Here is a 26154-nt window from a genome sequence, read left to right on the forward strand (position 1 = left end):
CACAACCATTACAGACTTCATTAGGGTGTCAAAGAAGTTAATCCAAATCTTTCCCAACTGCCAACCATGGATGAGCTGGGAGATTCACTCCCTACTGAAGTCCAGGTCTGAGACTTTCAAGTCAGCTGACCCTAACCGATACAGGAAATCCAGGTGTGACCTTTGTAAATCCAGCTGAGATGCCAAAAGGCAATACCAAACTAAGCTCGAAACCCCAAACTAATCACGTGGACACCTGTCGTCTGTGGTAAGGCTTACACCACGTCGTGAGCTACAAAGTGATGCCAAACAGACATGGGCAATAATACATCCCTACCCAGTGAGCTCAATGTATTCTACACTCTTTGAACAAAAGGTCTGTGAAACGATGTTACCTGTCCCAATAGCCTCAGATGCACCTGTACCTGTGGACGCTACCGCAGAGGTGAGAGAGTGAAGCCATGGAAAGCAACTGGCAGGATGAATTTCCTGGCCGTGCACTCAGATCACATGTGGACCAACTGGCAGGAGTACTCGCTGACATCTTTAACCTCTCCTTACTGCAATCTGAAATTCCTATCTGCTTCAAGAAGACCTCTATCACCCTGGTGCCAAAGAAAGACCATGCAGCACACCTCAATAACTACTGCCCACTTGGTCTGACCTCCATCACTGCAAGTGCTTTGGGAGGTTAGTCTCGGCTCACATCAATTCCAGCTGACCAAACTGCCTTGATCCTTTGCAATTTGCCTATTGGTGCAACAGGTCCAAGGCAGACGCCACCCCCATGGCTCTGTGCTCATCCCTGGAACATTTGAGTAACAAGGATACCTACCAGGTTCCTACTTGACTACAGCTCAGTCTTCAACAAACTCCTCTCCAAACATCAGTGTCAGCTCTCCACTCTGTAACCTGATCTTTGAGTTCCTGACCCATAAACTGCAATCAGTAAAAATACACAACACCTCCTCCACAATAATCCTCAACACCAGTGCCCTGCAAGGCTCTGTACTCAGCTGCCTACTGTACTCCTTACACACTCAAGACGTGTGGTCAAATTGTGCCCCTACTCCATTTACAGGTTTGCTGCCAACACCACAGTTGCGGACTGAATCTCAAATGACCAGAGGACAGTAAAGAGATCGAGTGCTGAGCAGCTTAGTTTAAACATGACAGTCTCTCCATCAATGACAGCAAAACAAAGGAGCTGATCAATAACTTCAGGAAGAGGAGTATAATGTACACTCCTGTCTGCGTCAGCTGAGGTGGAGGTGATCAAGAGCATCAATTTCCTGGAAGGGAAGATAACCAATCTGTCCTTGCCTACCCACATGGATGTAATGATCAAGAAAGCCTCTACTTCCTCAGAAGTTAACAAAATTCAGCATATCCATAAAAACACATAGCAATTTTTATAGATGCACCATATAAACTATCCTATCCGGGTGCATTATAGCAAGACTATAGCAACTGCTCTTCCAAGTCCACAAGAAACTACAGAGAATCGGTTCATCACTCAAACCAGCCTTCTATCCAATGACTCCATCTATACTTCCCACTTCTCAGGAAAAACAAACAAAGACCCCTTCCACCCTGGTTCTCTTGTCATATCTGCTGCCTGATGGAAGAGGGGGAAAACATTTGAATACACGCACAAAGAGATTGAAGAACAGCTTTTTCCCTGCTGTTAGCAAACTTTTGAACAAACCTCAAATATTAAGACGGATCTCTCTCTCTCTGCACCTTTTTGGTGGCTGTAACACTACATTCTGCACTCTGCTCGGTTATCTGATGCACTTTTTTGATATGGTCTGCTTTCAGAGCATGCAAAACAACACTTTCCACGTCTCAGTACATGTTATAATAATAAATCAAATCGAATGATGAGCGTGACAATAGATAAGGCCAGAGTTTGCAAAGATAGTCTAAGGACAGAATCAAGGCCATGTTTCCTCCATTTTTGTTTAGCAGCAGGAATAGCGAGTGTGACAACCAGGAGGCTGCTGGGAAGATAAAACTCTTTATTAAAAATTTACCTCATGAACAGGGAGAGCGCACCAGGGACTGCTTAGTAGGTAAAGTAATATATTTGGCCAGTTGTGTTACCTGAAACTCTAGTTCTGGGCAGCAGATTGGTAAGGTAGCTAGTTTTTTTTTTATTTTTCAAAAGCCTCTTTGGGAATTTAGAATAGTGGGAGGTTAGGGCAGTTGAATGTTCCTCCTGCAGAATGTGGGAGCTAAAGGGTACCACTACTGTCCCTGTTGACTTCATCCGCAGGAAGTGCACCCAACTCCAGCTTCTTGAAATCCACGTTAGGGAACTGGAGCTGAAGTTGGATGAACTTCAGATCATTCGGGAGGCAGATGGGGTTAGAGAGATGGGTTACAGGGAGGTAGTCACACTTCGGGTACAAGAAAAAGACGGATGGGTATTACAGTCAGGGGACAGAAAGGAAACTGACAGATAGTGCAGGGATCCCCGGTGGCAGTTCCCCTCAATAACAAGAATATCACTTTGGATCTTGTTGGTGGGGATGACTTACCAGTGTTAAGTCATCAGGTACAGGTCTCTGGCACAGAATCTGTCCCTGTTGCTCAGAGGAAAGTGGGGTGGGTTGGGGGGGGGGGGGTTGGGGGCGAGAAATAGGAGGTGGAGAGAAGAGGAGCAGAGCATTAGTCATTGGGGACTCCACAGTTAGGGGGACAGATGGGAGGTTCTGTGGGAACAAGAGAGACACACGGTTGGTGCGTTGCCTCCCAGGTGCCAGAGTCCATTATTGCCTTGGATTGTGTTTTGGGGATCCTTAAGGAGGAGGGGGAACAGCCCCAATTGATTGTCCACATAGGCACTAACTACATAGGTAGGAAAAGGGATGGGAATTTAAGGCAAAAATTCAGGGAACTAGGGTGGAAGCTTAGAGGTAGAATAAATAGTTGTTATCGCTGGTTTGTTACCCGTACCACGTGCTAACGAGGTGAGGAATAGGGAGAGACAGACACGAGTTGAACACATGGCTTCAGGGGTGGTGCAGAAGGGAGGGTTTCAGATACCTGAATAATTGGGGCTCATTTTGAGGTCAATGGGACTTCAACAAACAGGATGGTCTCTACCTGCCTAAATTACAGTTCCACTGTCCAGGGGTTGAGGGTAGTGAGTTGACTGATAAGGCTTCAAGGTTGCAAGTGCACCAGCAAGTAGGAAGGTGGTTTAAATTGTGTCTACTTCAATGTCAGGAGCACCTGGAATAAGGTGGGTGAACTGGCATCAAGGGTTGGTACCTGGGACTTCGATGTTGTGGCCATTTCAGAGACATGGACAGAGCAGGGACAGGAATGGTTGTTGTAGATTCCAGGATTTAGATGCCTCAGTAAAAACAGAGAAAATGGTAAAAGATGGAGTGGCGTGGCATTGTTAGTCAAGGACAGTATTACAGTGGCAGAAAGGACGTTTGTGGACTTGCATACTGAGGTAGTATCGTCTGAGGTTAGAAACAGGAAAGGAGAGATCACCCTGATGGAAGTTTTCTATAGATCTCCGAATAGTTCCGGAGATTTAGAGGAAAGGATAGCAAAGCAAAGATGATTCTGGATCGGACCAAGAGTAACAGGGTAGTTGTTATGGAGGTTTTAACTATCCAAATGTTGATTGGAAATACTGTAGTCAGAGTTCTTTAGATGAGTCAGTTTTTGTCTAATATGTGCAGAATGGCTTCCAAGGGGCGAGACCACATTGGATTTGGTACAGGGCAATGAACCCAGCCAGGTGTTAGATTTGGAGGTAGGTGAGCACTTTGGCGATCGTGACCATAATTTGGTTATGATTTGGAAAGTTAAAAATCACACAACACCAGGTTATAGTCAAACAGGTATAATTGGAAGCACACTAGCTTTTGGAGCAGAGATCGTTCATCATGTGATAGTGGAGGGCTCAATCCTAACACACAGAATTTATAGCAAAAATTTACAGTGTGATGTAACTGAAATTATACATTGAAAAATTGATTATTAAGTGATTACGTAAAATTGATTACATGAAAGAAGTGAAACTATCATGGTAATCAAACAGATGAAAGACTTAATAATCAATTTTTCAATGTATAATTTCAGTTACATCACACTAAATTTTTGCTATAAATTCTGTGTTAGGATTGAGCCCTCCACTATTACCTGATGAAGGAGCGTCGCTCCGAAAGCTAGTGTACTTCAAATTAAACATGTTGGACTATAAAAGCGGGTGTTGTGTGATTTTTAACTTTGCATCTCCAAATTATGTTAGGATGAGATGTGAAGTCTCAGTTTGGGCACTAGAGTGTTACAAGTTAGTCAGTAAGGACCTAAAGAGAGAGCGAAGGCGGCCCCAGGAGGGGACATGAGAAGTTGTTGGCAGATAGGATCAAGGAAAACCTTAAAGCTTTCTATAGGCATGTCAAGAATAAAAGAATGACTTGATTAGGGCCAATCAAGGATAGTAGTGGGAAATCCTTCGTGGGGTCAGAGGACAAATAGTCTAAATGATTATTTTTCGTCAGTATTTACACTAGAAAAAGACAAAGTTGTTGAGGAAAACACAGACACGTCTTACTAGACTAGACGGGAATGAGGTTCACAAGGTGGTGATGTTAGCAATTCTGGAAAGTGTGAAAATAGGTAAGTCTCTTGGGCCGGACAGGATTTATCCTAGGATTCACTGGGAAGCCAGGGAGGAGATTGCAGAGACTTTGGCTTCTATCTTTGTGTCATCATTGTCTTCAGGAATAGTACCAAAAGGCTGGAGGATAGCAAACATTGTGCCCTTGTTCAAGATCGGAGGTAAGGACAATCCTGGTAATTCTAGACCAGTAAGCCTTTTTCAGTTGTGGGCAAAATGTTGGAAAGGGTTATAAGTGATAGGATTTATCAGCTAAAAAGCAATAAGTTGATTATGGATAGACAACACTGCTTTGTGAATGGTAGATTGTGCCTCAAAGATCATGTCACTCAAAACCTTTTGAGTTTTCAAGAAGGGGACCAAACAGGTGGATGACGGTAAAGCAATAGATGTGGTATATCTGGATTTCAGTAAGGCAGTTGATAAGGTTCCCCACAGTAAGCTTTTGCAGAAAATTTGTATGCATGGGATTGAGGGTGATTTAGCTGCTTGGTTTAGAAATTGTCTTGCTGAAGACAGAGAGTGATGGTTGATGGGAAATGTTCACCCTGGAATTCAATTGCTAGTGGTGTAACTGAAGGATCTGTTTTGGGGCCACTGCTGTTTGTCATTTTTATAAATGACTTAGATGAGGGCTTGGAAGGATGGGTTAGTAAACTTGCAAATGACACAAAGGTTGGTGGAGTTGTGGACAGTGCTGAAGGATGTTGCAGAGGGACATAGATAAGCTGCAGAGCTGGGCTGAGCTGAGAAGTGGCAAATGGAGTTTAATATGGAAAAGTGTGAGGTGATTCACTTTAGAAGGAGCAACAAGAACACAGAGTACTGGGCTAATGGTAGGATTCTTGGTAGTGTGGATGAGCAGAGAGATCTCTGTGTCCATGTCCACAGATCCCTGACAGTTGCCACCCAGGCTGATAGGGTCTTTAAGGCGGCATAAGGTGGGTTAGCTTTTATTCACAGAGGGATTGAATTTTGGAGGCATGAGGTCATGTTGCAGCTGTACAAAACTCTGTACGCAATACTCCAAGTGTGGCCACACCAGTTCTGGTCAGTATAGAAAGAATGGGGGTTTCCTCTGAGTGCTCCGGTTTCCTCCCACAATCCAAAAATGTGCAGGTTAGGTGAATTGGCCATGCTGAATTGCCCGTAGGGTTAGGTGAAGGGGTAAATGTAGGGGAATGGGTCTGGGTGGGTTGCGCTTCAGCAGTTCGGTGTGGACTTGTTGGGCCGAAGGGCCTGTTTCCACACTGTAAGAGTGAGAGCAAGAGTGATAGAGATATGGCCAATGGAGCAACTTTGGAAACGGCTCAGGGGAGATTTACTAGGATGTTGTCTGGTATGGACGGGAGGTCTTATGAGGAAAGGCTGAGAAAATTGAGCCACTTTTCATGAGAGAGGGAGAGAGGGAAAATGTGGTTGACAGGAAACTTAATTGAGACATAATAGATAATCAGAGGGTTAGATAGGCTCTCACTATCCACCCTTTTTCCTTGGATTGTGATGGCTAGAATGAGGGGACATAACTTTAAACGGAGGGGTGATAGATTATAGGACAGATGTCAGATATAGTTTCTTTACACAGAGTGGTAGGGGCATGGAATGAACTGCCTGCAATAGTAGTAGACTTGTAAACAAAAGGGCATTTAAATGGTCATTGGATAAACATATGGATGAAAATGGAATAGGGTAGATTAGATAGGTTTCACATTGCTTCCACAGGTCAACTCAATATTGAGGGCTAAAGTGCCTGTACTGCTGAGAACCTATATAAGGTATAAGCAGGCAGGGAAAGAGTTAAGTTCTGAGTTTTGTGAAACAAGAGGTTCAGCTGAGCATGACTCAGATCATATAAGAACTTACATTTAACAATGGGGTGCTGGAGGCAAGGGTAATGGGTTAACAAGGTGGAAAAGTATTCATTATGTAGAGGCATTTAACAATATTGGAAGTATTCAAGGTCATTTAACAGAGTGAAAAGTATTCATTACATGAAGCCAGTCAACAAGGTTAAGAAGATTCATTGTGTAACAGCTTTTGGCTTAATTTTTACTGTCGATACTCGTTCATTTTAATGGTCACCCAATTAATATGTATGTTGCATTATCTGGATGCTTCTCCCTGTAAAATAACTATATAGTTCATCGAGAAGACTGAAAACTCATGTCTTTGTGTACATGAGGGTGATCGTTCGGTCTCCCTCTAGGGCCCGGAATAAGGATGAAGGAGGTCTGAGCATTTCGCTTCGACTGTGGTGGCGCGGGGGTTGGGTGGGAGGGGGAGAAAGAGAACAGGACGACACTGCGCTGTAATGTTTTAAGTTTCTGACTGACTGCAATATTTAGAACAGATTAAATGTCAGCTCAAATAGAAATAAATACAATACTCATTACAGAGGAGTTGCAAAGTGACCAATTTTGGCACCTCAACATTAAAGGTGACTTAGCACATCAGAAGGATAGGAATTCAGGAAAGAGTGGTGGCGGTGTAACTTTATTAATGGAGGGTGAAATTGATACAGTAGTGAGAGATGGCCCTGGTTCTTAAGATCAAGATTTAAAATCAGGGTGGCTTGACATAAGAAATAGTAGCAGGAAGTCATTTATGCGAATCACTTAAAAGGAAAGTTTAATGCAATTCTATAGTGCACTAGTGAATCCACATGTACATTAAATCTAACATAAATTTCCCATTCTCAAAATAGAGTTCTTGAGGAACTCACAAGTAACATGGATAATAGAATTCTGTTCATATAGTGTACCTAGAACACCAAAAGGCATTTAATAAAGCGTAATTCTAGGGCTACAATTCAAAATAACAGCTCGTGCTGCAGTGATAGTTATCATCATAGTTAGAGGATTAGTTGGCGAACAGATAAATAGATTTTTTTTTAAGTTGGGCAGCTGCAACCAATGACGTGTCAGTGAGGGGACACAATTATCTACACAATTTAAATTACTTGAATAAAGGGATGGTCTGTGACCAGTGGAGTGCCACAAGGATCGGTGCTGGGTCCTCTACTTTTTGTCACTTACATAAATGATTTGGATGCGAGCATAAGAGGTACAGTTAGTAAGTTTGCAGATGACACCAAAATTGGAGGTGTAGTGGACAGCGAAGAGGGTTACCTCAGATTACAACAGGAACTGGACCAGATGGGCCAATGGGCTGAGAAGTGGCAGATGAAGTTTAATTCAGATAAATGCGAGGTGCTGCATTTTGGGAAAGCAAATCTTAGCAGGACTTCTACACTTCATGGTAAGGTCCTAGGGAGTGTTGCTGAACAAAGAGACCTTGGAGTACACACTCATAGCTCCTTGAAAGTGGAGTCGCAGGTAGATAGGATAGTGAAGGCGATGTTTGGTATACTTTTCTTTATTGGTCAGAGTATTGAGCACAGGAGTTGGGAGGTCATGTTGTAGCTGTACAGGACATTGGTTAGGCCACTGTTGGAATATTGCGTGCAATTCTGGTCTCCTTCCTATCAGAAAGATGTTGTGAAACTTGAAAGGGTTCAGAAAAGATTTACAAGGATGTTGCCAGGGTTGGAGGACGAGCTATAGTGAGAGGCTGAACAGTCTGGGGCTGTTTTCCCTGGAGCGTTGGAGGCTGAGGGGTGACCTTATAGAAATTTACAAAATTATGAGGGGCATGGATAGGATAAATAAACAAAGTCTTTTTCCCTGGGGTGAGGGAGTCCAGAACTAGAGGACATAGGTTTAGGGTGAGGGGGGAAAGATATAAAAGAAACCTATGGAGCAACTTTTTCACTCAGAGGGTGGTACGTGTATGGAATGAGCTACCAGAGGATGTGGTGGAGGCTGGTACAATTGCAACTTTTAAGAGGCATTTGAATGGGTATAAGAATAGTAAGGGTTTGGAGGGATATGGGCCGGGCGCTGGCAGGTGGGATTAGATTGGGTTGGGATATCTGGTCGGCATGGACGGGTTGGACCAAAGGATCTGTTTCCATGCTGTACATCTCTAATGACTCTATGACTGAATAACTGTGTTATCTGGCAATTTAGCAACTAAGGTAAGTGGGAGACCAAGTTGTGAAATGGGTGTAAGAAGTTTGTCTGCAAAGATGAAAAGAATGGGCAAAATTTTGGTAACTGGAGGAAAACAGCAATTTGTCCATTTGGTTCTGAGTAATAGAAAAGCAGCACATTCTTTAAATTGAGGGAGACTGCATAACAGTTGTGGAGGGATGTGGGTATTTTGATGAGAAAGAGATTGGAAGTGGGGAACACATTTAAGACAGATGAAGAAAAATGATTTCCTCTGAGGGCCATTAATCCGTGGAATTGTCTTCCCCAGAGAGCAATGGAGAGGACTAGACAGGAAAATTGAGTTGAGGCTACGATCAGATCAGCACAATTTTATTAACTGGCTAACAAAGCTTTGGGGGTTACAAATGCCCGACTTCCGCTGAACACTCACTACACATTCCATAAGACCATAAGACATAGGAGTGGAAGTAAGGCCATTCGGCCCATCGAGTCCACTCCGCCATTCAATCATGGCTGATGCGCATTTCAGCACCACTTGCCCGCATTCTCCCCGTAGCCCTTAATCCCTCTAGACAACAAGAATCTATCAATCTTGGCCTTGAAGACATTTAGCGTCCCGGCTTCCACTGCACTCCGTGGCAATGAATTCCACAGGCCCACCACTCTCTGGCTGAAGAAATGTCTCCGCGTTTCTGTTCTGAAATGACCCCCTCTAATTCTAAGGCTGTGTCCACGGGTCCTAGTCTCCTCGCCTAACAGAAACAATTTTCTAGCATCCACCTTTTCAAAGCCATGTATTATTTTGTACGTCTCTATTAGATCTCCCCTTAATCTTCTAAACTCCAACGAATACAATCCCAGTATCCTCAGCCGTTCCTCATATGCTAGACTTGTCATTCCAGGGATCATCCGTGTGAATCTCCGCTGGACACGTTCCAGTGCCAGTATGTCCTTCCTGAGGTGTGGGGACCAAAACTGGACACAGTACTCCAAATGGGGCCTAACCAGAGCTTTATAAAGTCTTAGTAGTACATCTCTGCTTTTATATTCCAACCCTCTTGAGATAAGAGACAACATTGCATTCACTTTCTTAATCACAGACTCAACCTGCATGTTTACCTTTAGAGAATCCAAAGCAGAACTAACTCCAGAATATAGCTCTCAAAGCTTAGGCCAATAAGAACTGTTTGAATCTATTCACTAACAACTTCTCCTTGACTTTAAGTTCATAAAACGTGGGTGTCTCTGGCCAAGTTATCAACGAATACCAATAGCTCAGAAGGTAGTTGAGAGTTAATTGCATTGTTATGGTTTTGTCATATGTAGTACACATCTGGTAAGAATGAATTTCCTTCCGCAAGAACATTAGTGAACCTGACGGGTTTTTAATGGCAATCAACAGTGATTCCATGGGCAAGCTTTTTGTTCCAGATTTTTTATTGAATTCAAATTTGAGTATATGCCCTCAGAATGTAACCTGAGATTCTGGGTTTTGGCTAATTATCCAAATATGACCAAATCACTAACAGCTCTACTGTGACATTAATGGATATCCTGAGCACCAATTTTTAGATCTGACGGAATTATTGCTACTCATGCTTGTGTCAGAACTTCACTTCGCCAGAAGACGATTCTTGATTGAGATGTAATCAGAGTCAGAAGAAACATTGAACTTAGCTCATCCGCTTAAAAAGCTGAAATATACTTAGTATTAAATCTAACTTTTTCATCTATCTTAACAATACCTGCAGGGAGGAGAAAATGAAGACTGCAGATGTTGGAGATCAAAGAGTGTGGTGCTGGAAAAGCAAAGCCGGTCAGGCAGCATCCGAGGAGAATCGATATTTCAAGGATAAGCCCTTCATCAGATGTGAAGCGTGCGGGCCAAGGGGGGAGGGGTGGGGAAGGAAGGTAACTGGGAATGCGGTAGGTAGATGAAGGTGGGATAGAAGATAGGTCGGAGAGGAGGGGGGAGCAGATCGGCGGGAAGGAAGATAGACAGGTGGGGGAAAGAGGGGAATGGGGAAACTGGTGAAATCCACATTGATCCTGTGTAGTTGGAGGGTTCCAAGATGAAAGATGAGACATTCTTCCCCCAGGTATCAAGTGGTTAGGGTTTGGCGATGGAGCAGCCCAGGACCTGCATGTCCTTGGTGGAGTGGGAAGGGAAGTTAAAGTGTTCAGCTATGGGCAGTAGGATTGGTCTGGGCCGGTGCCCCAGAGAGGTTCTTTGAAATGATCTGCAAGTTGGCGTCCTGTCTCCCCAATGTACAGGGGACCACATCGGGTGTAATGGATGCGGTAGATAACATGTGTGGAAGTAAAAGTAAATTTCTGTCAGGTGTGGAAGGATCATTTGGGGCCTTGGACAGAGGTGAAGGGGAAGTGTGGGTGCAGATTTTGCACTTCTGATGGCAGGGGAAGGTGCTGGGAGGGGAGGGTGGGTTGGTGGGGTGCATGGACCTGATAAGGGAGTCTTGTAGGGAATGGTCTCTCCAAAACAGAGTTAGGGGTGGGGAGGGAAATATAACACTGGTGGTGGGGTCTATTTGTAAGTGGTGGAAATGGTGGAGGACAATGCAAGGTGAGGACTGGGGAGGGGGGGGGGGGGGGGGCGTCCTTGTTGCTATAGGAGGGGTGGGATTCAAGGGCGGAGGTGCAGGCAGTACCTGCAGTAGGTCTTGACACAGTTTTATTCAAGGGTTCAAAACAGGTTCCACTCCACACCACCACATCTAACCACAATGTATCAGACCAGGTCAAGGTGCTCTGAGCTAGAGTCAGAGAGATGTACAGCACGGAAACAGACACTTCAGTCCAACTTGCCCATGGACATTTCCATCAGTTAACTGTACTGCCATACAGTCCAACAAAGTCACTCTAATCAGGCAATCACAAGCAGCATCTCAAACAAGACTTGATTTCTGCAGGCATATTAACAACTACCTGCAAATTATTTGTCTTGATCTTCAAGAGCACACAAAAGAGTAATCCTTCTGGCATCCACCCCAATATGTTCACTAATTGAACTTAATATCAGCCATAAAGTTCCTGTTACTATTTTCAGCTAGTATCCCCTTGTTTTTGCAAGTCGCAACTTAAAATAATTAAACTTTCTACAGCATTAGATGAATAACCAGTGGATGTGGTTCATGACAGAATCAATGACATGTGGAGGGAGAGTTTGGAGAACTTGTAGGATCAGCTTCAGGAGTTACAAAGTAGGTTGAAACGCAGGATCACCAGGTAGTAAACTCAGAAATATGAGGTGTACCATGAGCTTCACCACTTAGGCCAAGGCAGATCAGGAAGGTAAATGGGTTGAGGAATAGTATAGAGGAAGCACTTTAGATATTTGGTTAATTGGAATCACTTTTGGAAAAGGAGAAAGTTGTTCAGTGAAAATGGGCTTAAACATAATCACAAGTGAATTTAAGAAACCGGTTACGGCATTAATAATCGACAACTTAGTTTAAAAAGTAAACAGGTGTGCTGTTAAATTAATTGTCTGTGTGTATACACATTAATCAATTAAAGAGGGACAAAGATGTCTTCTGGTCATGGTGGTCCCCTACTTGAGTCTAAAGGACCAGGTTCAAGTCATACCAGCCTGGAAATGTGTAATAACATGTCCAGACAGTTTGATATAAAGATGATAAAAGAGGATACAGCTGGGATAGGGAGTTGAGAGAGAACTGTTAACAAGTCAATAATGTTGAAAAATGGGAAGTTGTCAGTTTGGCAGGAATAATAAAAAAGGTATATTATTTAAATGGTAAGCGCTTTGAGATGTAGATGAATCTGGGTGGCCTTGCGTATGATTCACACAAGATTAGCATGCAAATACAGAATAATTATGAAAGCTAATAGAACGTGATCATTTACTGCAAGGGGAACTGAACCCAAAAGTAAGGAGATTATGCTTCAGTTATACAGGACAGTGGTGATATTGTGCAGAGTATTTAAAGAAGGAGGTAAATGTTTTAAAGGCAGCTCAGAGAACATTTACTAGACTAATACTTGGAATGAAGGGTGAAAAAAAGTTAGATGGGCTCGGCTTGTATCTGCTGGAGTTTAGAAGGATAAAAGATGACTTGATTGAAGCAGACAAGGAGGATTTTGATCGGATAGATGCAGAGAGAATTTTTCTTCTATGGAAGAATCTGAAACAAAAGGTTGCTGTTTAAAAATTAAGGGTCAGCCATTTCAAACACAAATTAGGCAAATTGTTCTTCTGAGGGTCTTTGGAATTGTAGCTGAAAAAAGTGGAGGCAGCAGGGCCTTAAATAGTTTTGAAGATAGAGGTAGCAGCAGGTGGGAATATAGATTTGAGGTTACAATCAAATCAGACATGATCTTATTGAGAAATGAAGCAGGCTCAATAACCTGAATGTCGAGTGTGGTGCTGGAAAAGCACAGTAGGTAAAGCAGCATCTGAGGAGCAGGGGAATTGACGTTTCGGGCAATCTTTTCCAGCCCTACACATTTGATTCTAATCACCGACATCTGCAGTCCTCACTTTTGCCTCAAATGACCTAAATGGCCTACTTCCTGTCTTGATTATTGTTTTTTATGTAGGAAAACTCTTTTTTTTTAAATTCAGTTTCCAGCTTGGATCCAATTCCACTGCATCAAGAAACAATTGAAGATACATGTCCAGCAAAGGTCATTGGCACTGGTAACCTTCCAACTGTAGCAATCCAAAAACAACAACTTTTTAAAAGGAAGATAAAATTATTCCAAATTCATGTCCTACCCGAGAGAAATCTGAGCCAGGTCAACGGCCTTGAGGAAGATCAAAAGGTAAGTTTCAAAGTGGTTTATTTCACATCCAAACTTAACAAAAAGTTGCAAGACACACAGATTTTTGTATCTCAATTGCAAAGGAAAAACATTGTGAATGAAAGTTTAACAATTGTTCAGCAAAAAATTTTCGAAAAAGATCAAGACCATTATTACCACATTTCACATTAAATTTGAAAGTGCAATGCAATGTCCCTTTTCACGAGCAGCTATCAACTAATCAACTTAATTGTACTTCAATTTAAGTAAATTTCACTTGATAGCATGCCTTCAACTCGTTGTCATCCCCAACTGTTTTAGAAAGGAATGTTACTTTACGTAAAATTAGGTCTCTATCAAAGCAGAAAACGATTGTTTAGAAGACTTCAGAGCCCTGTATAAGAAACCATTCTTCCTTGTGGATCACATCAGAATGCCAAAATGTCCCCAAGTTCATCTTATAACAGTCTTCTAAAGGTTAGGAGCTTCTCTGGTTAATAATAGATTCTTCTGTGTCAAAACTTCATGTACAAATTACACATCCACTTTACACCTAACAAAAGCTGAGTTCACAAATACTAAAAACACTGGCAAACAATTTTAATGATATAAGACAAGAACTTTCAAAAGTTGGAGTAGTTAGTTTGCAGGTAATAGGATGGCTGACAAGTGGGAGACGCTCAGGAGTGTGATGAGAGTTCAGAGGGATTATGTTCCTGCTAGAGTGAAGGGTAAGGGCTGGTAAGATTAAGGAACAATGGAAGAAGATAGATATTGAGGTTCTCGTTAAAAATAAAAAAAAAAGAGAATCTTGTTTTACATACAGACAACTCTTCAATATAAAGTTCAACTCTTCAATATAAAGAGTGTAGAGGCATCCTTGAGAGAGAAATCAGGATGATAAAGATTGATGTGAGATAACATTGGATTATCCTTTATCTTATCTGCTAGAGATTCTACAAATACACTAAGAGCAAGAGGGTAACTAGAGAGGGGGGGTAGGGCCTCTTAAAGATCAGGGTCATCGCCTTTGCGTTGAATCCCAGGAAATGGGAGAGATACATAATGAATATTTCACATCAGTTTTTACTATGGACAAAGAAATAGGGGAAGTCTAGAGAACGCAGAGGAAATAAGCTGTTTTAAAAACAGTTCACATCACAGAAGAGGAAGTTTGGGAGGCCTTAGAGAATAAAAGATGGATAAATCTACAGGGCCTGATCTAATATATCCCAGAAAGTTTTGGGGGGAGGGGAAATTGCGTTACCCTGTTACAGAAATATTTGCATCATCTATAATTACGGCAGAGGTGCCTGATGACTGGAGGGTGGCTAATGTTGTACCTTTGTCTCAATTAGAGTGGTGCTGAAAAAGCACAGCAGGTCAGGCAGCATCTAAGGAGCAGAAAAATCTACATTTTGGGCAAAAGCCCCTTCATCAGGAATACAGCCTCTATTCTAGATGATGGGCTCTTGCCCGAAACGTTAATTTTCCTGCTCCTCGGATGCTGCCTGACCTGCTGCACTTTTCCAGCACCACTCTAATCTTGACTCTGGTTTCCAGCATCTGCAGTCCTTGTTTTTAACCGAATGTTGTACCTTTGTTTCAGAATGGTTCTAAGGAGAAGCTGGGAAACTATAGACCTGTGAGTCTGACTTCAGTTGTGGGTAAATTGTTGGAGGTGATTATAAAAGATCGGAGTTATGGACATTTTGAGGGGCAAAAATTGATTAGGGATAGACAGCACAGTTTAATGTCTCACAAACTTAATTGAGTTTTTTTTAAGGAAGTTACCAAAGAAATTGACAATGGCAGAGCAGTAAACATTGTTTATTTGGATTTTAGTAAGACCTTTGACAAGGTTCCACTTGGTGGACTAATTAGTAAAGTTAGGTCACATAGGATTCAGGGAGAGTTTGCCAATTAGATGTGCAATTGGCTTAAGGGCAGGAGACAGAGGAAAGACAGAGGGTTGCTTTTTGACTGGAAGCCTGTTACCAGCCGTGTTCCAACAGAGGTTGGTTCTGAGTCCTCTTTTGTTTGTCATTTATATAAATGAGTGCAGAAGGAGTGGTTGGTAAATTTGTGGATGACACCAAAATTTGTGACATGGTAGACATGAAGAAAGTTTTCGAAGATTACAAAGGGATCTTGATCAAATGGATCTATGGGCTGAAAATGGCAAATGGAGTTCAATCTGGATAAAGGTGAGATATTGCATTTGGGTGCAACAAACGAGGGCAGGGCTTATAGGTAGGGCCTTCAGTAGTGTTGTAGAATAGAAGAACCTGGGTGCAGGTACATAATTCTTTGAAGTTTGCATCACATTTGGACAAGGTGGTTAAAAAAGCCTTTGGCACGCATTACTTCACTGCTCAGTCCTTTGAGTATTGGAATTGAGAAGTCATGTTGAGGCTGTGCAAGACATTTCAGGAATGTTGTGTCCAGTTCTGGTCATCCAGTTATAGGAAGAATATTCATCAAGCTGGAAAGGGTTCAGAAGATGTAACATTAAAAGATTAAATGGGAATCTCTCTCTGGACAGTAATATAATATTAAAGGGTTAAACTGCACTGTCTTTGGGTGGAGATGACCATCTATTGTAATTCACACCCCAATTAGACAGTCATTTGCTACTACTCCCCTTGCTATTGTCAAGTTAAACTATCGCTCAATCTCTTCACTCAGAAATGCTTTCTGGCCAGAGGTATGTCACACCTGCATTGTCTTGGTGAACCAGTGAGTCAGGAAATCATCTGCACAATGATTCCCCAGGATTAGATTAGATTACTTAATAGCGTGGAAGTAGGCCCTTCGGCCCAACAAATCCACACCGACTCACCGAAGTGCAAACCACCCTAACCCATTCCCCCTCATTTGCACATTCACCTAACACTACAGGCAATTTTGCATGGCCAAATCACCAAACCTGCACATCTTTGGGTTGTGGGAGGAAACCGGAGCACTCTGAGGAAACCCACGCAGACACGGGCAGAACGTGCAAACTCCACACAGTCAGTTGCCTGAGGCAGGAATTGAACCCGGGTCTCTGGCGCTGTGAGGCATCAGTGCTAACCACTGTCACCATGCCACCCATTAGGGCATTAACATTTGCATTATCTCAGAGGATGATCTCATCCTGCTATTGTACTTGGGGTAACTTGTGACTGAGTAACTGGGGGTTTTCTTGAGTGGCGTGCAACTGTGGGGGACTGGCCAGAGCATCTGTAAGCATGACCAATTGACTTGTATAAAGGGGAGGTGTTTTCTTTGTTTGGGGCCTCACTTTGACTCAACCTCGCACGCCTGCGAAGGGGGTCAAAAGGGAGTCACTGAACTTGTACAAGCTTTAATAAACTTTAACTATTTGTAGAAGGTGGTGTGCAAATTGCAGGTCGTATGCAAAACTTCAGGAAAAAAAACCTAATAAAGATTTACCAGGATGTTGCTGCATATGGAAGGTTTGAGTTATAAAAAAGGCTGGAAAAGGCAGGGACTTTTTCACTGGAGTTTGAAGGTTGACAGGCAAGCTGATAGAAATTTATAAAATAATGAGAGTCCTAGATAGAGTTAACAGTAGTTGTCTTTTCCCTAAGATGGGGATTTCGAGACTGGGGCACATTCATCAGGTGAGAGGAGAGAGATTTAAGAATAAAGACATACAAGGCAAATGTTTTTACACAGAAGGCGATAGTTTGCTTGCAGAATGAACTTCCTGAGGAAGTGGTGGATGTGGGTACAATTACAACATTTAAAGAGACATTTGGATAGATACTTGAATAAGGAAAGGTTTGCAGTGATATGGACCTGGAGCAGGCAGGCGAGACTAGCTTGGTTCAGCATTATGTTCAATGGGGAGTAGGTCTGCTTACTGATTAGGTTTGATATCCAGACATTTCATTACCTGGCTAGATATCATCATCAGTGGCGACCTCCAAGTGAAGTAAAGCTGTTGTATCCTGCTTTCTATTTATATGTTTGTCCTGGATGGGGTTCCTGGGGTTTGTGGTGATGTCATTTCCTGTTTGTTTTCTGAGGGGTTGATAGATGGCATCTAGATCTGTTTGTTTGTTTATTGCGCTGTGGTCGGATTGCCAGGCCTCTAGGAATTCTCTGGCATGTCTTTGCTTAGCCTGTCCCAGGATAGATGTGTTGTCCCAGGGAAATTATGCTTGACAAATCTACTGAAATTATTCCAAGGATGCAACTAGTTGAGTTGATAAGAATAAGTCAATGGATGTGCTGTGCTGGACTTTCAAAAGGCTGTGGATAAGGTCCCACATAAAAGAGGTTAGAGTGTAAAATTAAGCAGGATGGGATTGGGAGTAATGTAGGCTGGAGGGGGTTAGAATGAGGAGGAGGAAGAGAATCTCAAACGTACAACAGTCTAACAGGATGAGACAGGATATTTTGTAAAATGTCATGAGTTTTACAATTGTAGTGTTTGCTACATTTCTTGCAAACAGGCAGAAAACTAGCCACCATGATCAACTAGTCACTAAACAACATGACCTGCTCTTACTAGTATCCTTACATACGGATGAGGAAGGACACCATTTTGATTGGGCCAACACATCCATCCTAGGACAGGTGAAACAGAGACACGCACAAGAATTCCGAGAAGATTGATATTCCAACTTCCAACATTCTACCAACAAACACAGACTTGGATCCCATTTACCACCACTGAGACAAAGAACAGGAAATGTCGTCATCACAGGAAATGACATCACCAACCCAAGGAAACCCAAAGAGATCTGGCTACACTACCAGTGCTTCACCCAGAGGCTCACTGAAGATGTTGCCAGTATGGTGATGAAACGTCTGAAAACAAACCTTCCAGCTCAGTGAGCAAGCCTACATCCAGTTTAAGGATATGGGGTAAGCCATTTAGACTGAGAGAAGTAGAAAGGTTTTCACCAAGTCAGTAGCGTGCCTGTGGAATTCTCTGCCACAGAAAGCAGATGAGGCCAAAACACAATGTTTTCCTAAAGGAGTTAGATAAAGTTCAGGCAGCTAACGGCAAAAAGTGCACAGGGAGAAAATAATAATAGGGTACTGAGTTGGATGATCAGCCACGATCGTACTGAATGATACAGCAAACATGAAGGACTGAATGGCCCAGTCCTGTTCCAATTTCCTGTGTCTATCCACTGCATGTAAAGCTACTTAAGAGTCCATAGTGTTGGAGACAGTGTATTAGAATGGAACCAGCATTAGTTAACAAATACAAGTCAGAATCATGAAAGTATGGCGCATGTTCAGGATGGCAGCCTATAACCAGCAATGCAGGGAACAGAGTCACAATCATTTACAATTTACTACATCAATAATTTGGAGGAGGGAAGTAAATTTATTTTTGCCAAGTTTATGTATGACAAAAATAGATAGGAAGGCTCATAACGATGGAAGAGTTTGCAGAAGGCTATAAATAGATTGGGTGAGTGGATAGGAAACTGGAAGATGGAACATAACGTGGGAGAATGAGGTTATGCACTTTGACAGGAAGTAGAGAGGGGCTGATTATTATTTAATTAGAGATTGTGGACAGTTGCAGCACAGGAGATTTTGGGAGCCCTCACGCATAAATCACAAAAAAAAAGCTTTGTATCCAGGTAATAGGGAAGACAAATTAAATATTTATTTTTATTTCAAAGGGAATGGAACATAAAAATAGGAAGTCTTGGTAAAACTATGCAAGGCACTAGATGGATCACACAAAAATGTCAACAGCTTTAACTTAAGGAAAGCTACATTGAAATTGGAGGCAGTCCAGAGCATATTCATTAAGTGAATCTTGGGCGTATGCTTTTGAAGAACAGTTGAGCAGATAGAGCCTGTACTCATTGGATATCAGAAAAGCTGGAGACAACGTTATTGAAGCATAAAAGGTAGGGGGCTTGACAGAGTAAATGTGGAAAGGTTGATTCCCCTTGTGACAGAGTCCAGGACCAAAGGACATCGTCTCAGAATGAGGGATCATCCATTTAAGACAGATGAGGAGGATTTATTCTCTCAGAGGCGGAGACAGACAGATTTTTAATCAGTAAGAGAATAACGGCTAACAAGGAAAAGCAGGAAATGGGGAATTGAAGATTTTCAGATCAGCCATGCCCTCAACGATGTCAGAATAGGCACAATGGTCTGAAATGCCTACTCCTACTCCTGCATGTCCTGCATTGTCGTCTGAACTCACAACAGGTTCACTAGAACCAGAACATTGCACTCCTCTACACTGATCTGATAAGACATTGTGAAACATTAACATTGGAACTTAACACCAGTGTTTCAATATGCTGTACAATGGCACACAAATACGATCAGAGTTTCAAGCCTGTAGCAAATATATGCCTGCTTCTGGAAATTGTTAGTTTAATACTAAATATCTACGAATACCACTTACACTAAGTCGAAGATGTAAATCAGCCATGATCTAATTAAATAATAGAACAAGATTGAGGGCCTCAATGGTCTACTCTTGCATCTGTACTTCTATTTGCAAAAAGACTCACCCAGACTGAATCCAGCAACTTTATAGCAATGAAAGTGGATGATTTAAAAAAAAATGTAAAGATGATTTAAAATTTTAGAGCAAAACAATTAAGTTTTGGTTTCAATGGTGACCCACCTGTATTCATGCTGTCCTGAGACTGCGGCTGGCTACTCTGAGAGTCACCTGTTGACTCAGAACCTGATAAGAGTTCGACCATCTCACCCATTCTTGTTGATACTTTTTTCTTGCATCTGCCTTCTGAGTCAGTGCCCTCATCCTCGTCAGAACTCTCACTTAGATCATCAAAACCAAAGTACTTGATTTTATAGTTGGCAGCACCTCCAGTGGATTGGAGAGAATCTTCCTCTCCCTCCTGTTCGTCAAACCCAAAGAACTCCAGCTTTGCATCCTTTTTGGATTTAGAATGGGTTGGCCGGAATCGGACTGTGGTCTTACTAGCTGCAGCTTCCGTTTTTTTCCGCAACCGGCCAGCTTCTCCCAGGTCAGCTGGACCAGTGGTGAACTCATCCATACTACGATCTGTGGTGTCCTGAAGCGTAACATTGCAAGGTGACAGATAAGATGACGGCAAGGTGATAGTGTCTTTTGCAGTCCGAGCTGTAGATATCTTTCCTGTTGTCCCTAATGAAATTTTGGTGTCCGGTTTTAGGCTTTCCTTGCCCAAAGTCAGATCAGCCTGTGCAGATTTCCCAGTGCCATCAATTACTTTATCAAAGTTTGTCATGCCAGCAACTCCTGGTTTACCTTTATTCGAACGACAATATGTCCTGCAGTTTGATCTGAGGGGCTGGGAATCATTCTCCACCACCTCATCTTTAAAGCTGGGATGTTCCATCCTCCCCAAAGTCCTTTGGTTACTTTTGATTTCCAAAGGTTTGTTGGGATTTAAGGAAGTGCCTCCCTGACGGTCCTGCTTGCAGGCAGAGGCTTCATTTTTCACACAGGACATACGGCCAAGTCCACCAACCCACGGCTGGAACTCAGTCCTCTGAAGTATTTCAGAGGGGGAACCTGAGCTCTTCATTATCTCATCCCAACTGTCTGATGACAATCCATCAGTTTTAAAGTCAGTCAACATTGGACGAGGTGCCTTAGATTTCTTTTCGTTTTCATTTGCATTCTTCTTAGAAAAACTAATTTTCTCAATTCCTTCTCTGAATGGATCTCGGTGTTTCACTTCTGTAGAAAAAGAAAAATTTTTTTTAGCAGACTGACAAAATCCAACTTATCCTTCTTAACAGCAACCACACTTTATTTAAAATCACAATTTTAAATTTCTTCTTTGCCAAGCCATCCACCACAATTATTTGGAGGTTTAAGTTCTTATTCCAGTCCCACAGTGCAGTTTACTGGAGTAATTTTACTGTACAAGCAGTAGCCCACAATTAGCCACAACATACATCGAAGTCATGGAAAGAACATAAAAAGTCATGAAAGGAGTTGCAGTTCTTAGCCTCAGGGTAAACTGAATTGACACAATTATTTATTTACAAACCCAGTGACTTAGACAAGCGCAACAGACAATTTAATCAAATTTCAGGAGGCTTAGTTACGGAAAGAATTGCCCTTCCTACGGATAGCACCAAAATCTACAGCTTTCAATCACATAGAAAGTCTGGGCCTCCATTATATGCTCCACTCAAAGAACAGCATTATTGAAAGTATGACTTCAGTTTAAGTCCCGCTGCAAGACTTGAATCCAATCTTGAGCAGAACATTTACAAGGCATTGGTATTAATCTGTATGGCATTTTCCTAATATAAGCTCAATATACACACATCTCATTTCTGAATTGAGTTGAACATTGGAAAAAAGATAAAAGCATAGCTCTTAAGATGGACAATGTTTATTTCAATACTTTCCTTAAAACAGCAAAAATGTAAGTTTGTGCGGATACCAAAACTCTCACTAAGTTAACAAATGCTGCTTTTAGTACCACTCAAAATTTCGAGTTCCTAGTCTAATTAAGCACCCATGTGAGAAAAATAATACCTTCATTTAGAAGTTCATGAAAGATCAATTAGTAATCAAAACCACTTTGTCCTTCCTGCAAAGTGTCTTAGTTAGCAACTGACTTGAACTCAAAAACCCACACAATAGTAATATTGTTCAGAAACAAAAAGCAGAAGACCACTTGATAGTAATGAGACCTTATTCTAAGAGTGGATGCTCTGAACGTAAAGTTTCCAACTCAAAAAGGTAACAAGAAAGGTTAATATTGTATTTGAGGTATTAAAGTCAACACATTTTGCAAATAGAGGAAACAGATTATAAAAGGGTGGTGCTATACCTCTTCCCATCACAAACTACCCAAGAATCAAATGAACTCAATAGAAAAGGTTGTGAGGGACTCTTGAAACAATGGTGGTGCCCGTCTGAGCAAGAATACCTGGGTTCAACTGCCACCTGCTCCAGAGGTTTGTAATAATATCTGAGCTGGTTGATTGGAAAATATCTAGAAAAGATTATGACTACTTAATGGTCAAATACCTAGATATTGTACTCTATCAGGGTCACTTCATCAAGATGCCACAGCACTGTTGCATTATGCCCCAGGAACAGGAAACTGAGGGAGGTTGAGTGTGTAAGTTGAGTGTGTAATGATAAACAGTAAAATTGCTGGACCCAATTATAGCCCTAAGTATACACTTCATTATTCAACAGAAATTAATGGTTTTATGACAAGACTTTACAGTGATGAAATGAGTACTAACAGAATATATTTAATTTTTTAAAAGTCATTAAAGTTTAACCCTCTAGTTTAAGGCGAGCTAATTCCAAAATTAAATCTGGAGAAGGATTCTTGAAAAAAGTCACTTATGGCTGTTGATGCCTGCAGGTTTGTATGAGGGCACAGCAGCAGCACTTCTGCAGAGTGGAAAATAACTCCCTGAACCACTCAGTGAAGGCAGTACAAAGTCCTTTCAGTAAGCAGGACAAAATTATTTATCAACGTTTCACTAAGCAGATAGCAATCAACAGAAACACAAAGTTTAAGCTTCAACTTTTGAATGAATTTTTAAAAACTTACAGCTCTTACTTCTAGTTGCTAACGTGCTAGTGCATATCAAATAATCCCAGTGAGTTTTAATGTACTCGACTGTAAACATATTTTTCAAAATACATACTTTGGATACAGAGTAACTCAGAGGCTGGGAATTGTACAGTGAGTAACTCACCTCCTGACTTTCCAGTGCTTGTCCACCACCTACAAATCATGAATTGAAAGAGTGATGGAATATTCATCGCTTGTCACTACAGTACTCAACAAGGTAAAAACAATGACTGCAGATACTGGAAACCAGATTCTGGATTAGTGGTGCTGGAAGAGCACAGCAGTTCAGGCAGCATCCAAGTAGCTTCAAAATCGACGTTTCGGGCAAAAGCCGTTCATCAGGAATCAAAGATGAAGGGCTTTTGCCCGAAACGTCGATTTCAAAGCTACTTGGATGCTGCCTAAACTGCTGTACTCTCCCAGCACCACTAATCCAGACTACAGTACTCAAGGCAGCATTGGTCATTCACTGTCACTGGGTAAAAATCCTGGAACTCCTTCCCTGAGTATTGTGGGTTTACTGACACCAAACAGTCTACAGCATTCCAAGGTAGCTCGCTACCCTCAAGGGCAACTCCGACGCTCCAGGGAAAACAGCCCTAGCCTGTTCAGCCTATCCTCCAACCCTGGCAACATCCTTGTAAACCTTTTCTGAACTGTTTCAAGTTTTGCAGTGGAGGCTGGTACAACTGCAACGTTTGGATGGGTATACGTATAGGAAGGGTTTGGAGGTTTATGGACCGGGTGCTGACAGATGGGACTAGATTGGATTGGGATATCTGGTTGGCATGGAGCGGTTGGACCGAAGGGTCTATTTCCATGCTGTACATCTCTCTGACTATGACAACTAACAAAAGGGGAGTAAATACTAGTCCAGCTAGCAGTGCCTACATCCTGCAAATGAATTAAAAAATTCATAAGATAACGACTTATGTTTTAAAGTAGTATGCAAAAGGAAGATTGTATTCTCATAATATTTTTTAAAAATTATTTTACTGAGTAATAAGTTCCCAGTACCAAGAAATGGTCCTTGGAAATATCCATGAATTAACAGTCAGTCAGTTTCAAACAGATGTTGTGGGATATTTCTGCCATTGGTCAGATTCAATTTAACTAACAAACAAACAAACAAAGTAGTGGTGCATTGTGGGCAAATCACATTGCCACTGCGATGAGTTTGCTGGTTAACCCAAGATAATATGCAAGACCAACAGCTTTCAGAGTATGGGCATCATTTTATATTTAAAAAAGATAAATTTATGTTTTCAAGATCTTGAATGTAAGAAATTTGCAGTAATCTGAAGAAATACTTTCCACTTGCTTGGATTGGTGCAGCCGTAACACCTTGAAATTTGGTATAATTCTGAGCAAAGTAGCCCATCTTCTGACTTAATCGCTGACTCCATTTACCAGTGGCACATCGCTGTTGTAGTCCACCCAACAATTCATCTAGGTTGCTTTTGCAGTACCTCTTGAACCTTTGACTTTCATAACCTACAATCTAGGAGGGACAACGTGAATACCAGTCTTCGTGTTCCTGGTGAATGTTGTGATGTTTAAGTTAACAAATTTTAAAATTAGTGTGCTCAACAATTTGAATGCATTCCAGTTAATAATAAATTTTAGCAGTTTGGTTGGTCTTTATGACAAAATACTGATCAATAAAAGTCCTCTCTCAACTCTACAGGCATCTAAAAACTCTGATGGATGAGATGAGCCCCTTGGGGCTGAGAAAATACCAATGTTCTATAGACTATGGTATGGACATCTGTGGATTAGGACAGTGGACAACAGAGGAAGATACTATGATGCGTGGCATTATTAGGTGGTATGTGTTTGCACAATGGGGAAAGTGAACACTGCAGATGCTGTGGGGCTGGAAAAGCACAGCCATTCAGGCAGCATTGAGGAGCAGAAAAGTAGACGTTTTGGGCATAAACCCTTCATCAGGAATGAATGCGTTTGCACCATGTTGAGTAAAATGCCCTAGAAACCGAATGCGAGATGGCTAATTAGTCTTGAAATTGCAGAACTACATAATGGGGGAATAGAACTTGAGCACTATAAATGTGAGCTGCCTATTTTGTGGAATTGAAAACATTTGTGGAATTGGTTCTCATATTGCTCTTTTGCATTTTTGCTCAAATAAAACCTTTGCTTACTTGAACCTTACAGGTTCGAATACGGTAATTTTTACCACACCAATTAGAGTTTGTGTGGGCAGGAAAATTCATTATAGATTTGGTAAAGTATGGACTGTGGGATAGCTAGCATTTGCAAGGGGCATATATTTAAGCTGAAGTAAATAAACTTTCCTGATCAAGACTGTTCTCCTCCCACCCTCCACTCCCAGCTTAAATGAGATGGATGGCAGAGTTTCCATGCTTCTCTCAGGAAAACGTCTCCAGTGTCCCTTCATCGTTTCTGATTGTCCTTTCATTCCTGATCTCTCCATCAAACATTCAAAATGTTTTGAACTCTCATATTCTAAACTTAGGCAAATTTCCTTTTCTGCTTTATCTAGAGTGCATAAAGCTTCCCCCTTACATTCTATCCTGGTCCTACAAGTATCTTCAAACACTGCCCAAACAAGTTCAGATGGTTTAGAGTCTTAGAAATGTACAGCACGAAAACAGACCCTTCTTGTGCATGATGACCAGATATCCTAAATCAATCTCATCCCATTCGCAGCATTTGGCCCATATCCAATTCATACACGCATCCAGATGCCTTTAAAGTATTGTGATTGTACCAACCTCCACCACTTCCTCCAGCAGCTCATTTCACCCTTTGCTTGAAAGGATTGCTCCTTAGGTCCTTTTAAATCTTTCCCCTCTCACCATTTCAACTTGCCTTCCTCAGTTTTGATATTAGTCCATCATCTGTAATAGTGTCATCATAATTCATAGTTTATTGGTCATTTTTTTTCCCCACTTATAAACTCTATGTTTTCTGACCTTCCTAGAAATTCTTACATCTGTTTCTATTACTTGTTTATCTTGGCCCTATCTTTTACAAATCCTTCAATACTTCTTTCAGCCTCTGTATATTCCACCTTGGATATTCATCCCTAATACAACTCATTACAGCCAGGCCCTATATTCTGAGGTCACTGAATAAAGTTTTATATTTCTCCACAATTGGCAGTTGTCCCTTCAGGTGC

General features: G+C 41.7%; 1 protein-coding gene across 2 annotated transcripts in view; it reads right to left on the reverse strand.

The window, feature by feature from the left end:
* Positions 1-26154, reverse strand: part of LOC140484768 (wings apart-like protein homolog) — a 212149-nt gene that overhangs the window by 119895 nt on the left and 66100 nt on the right. For both annotated transcript variants that reach the window (XM_072583591.1, XM_072583592.1), the window contains one exon: positions 20051-21115. In XM_072583591.1, the coding sequence (XP_072439692.1) occupies positions 20051-21115 (1065 nt within the window). The remainder of the gene's footprint in view (positions 1-20050; positions 21116-26154) is intronic.

Source organism: Chiloscyllium punctatum, chromosome 13 (genome assembly GCF_047496795.1).
Source record: "Chiloscyllium punctatum isolate Juve2018m chromosome 13, sChiPun1.3, whole genome shotgun sequence".
In the NCBI taxonomy this organism is placed as follows: Eukaryota; Metazoa; Chordata; class Chondrichthyes; order Orectolobiformes; family Hemiscylliidae; genus Chiloscyllium; species Chiloscyllium punctatum.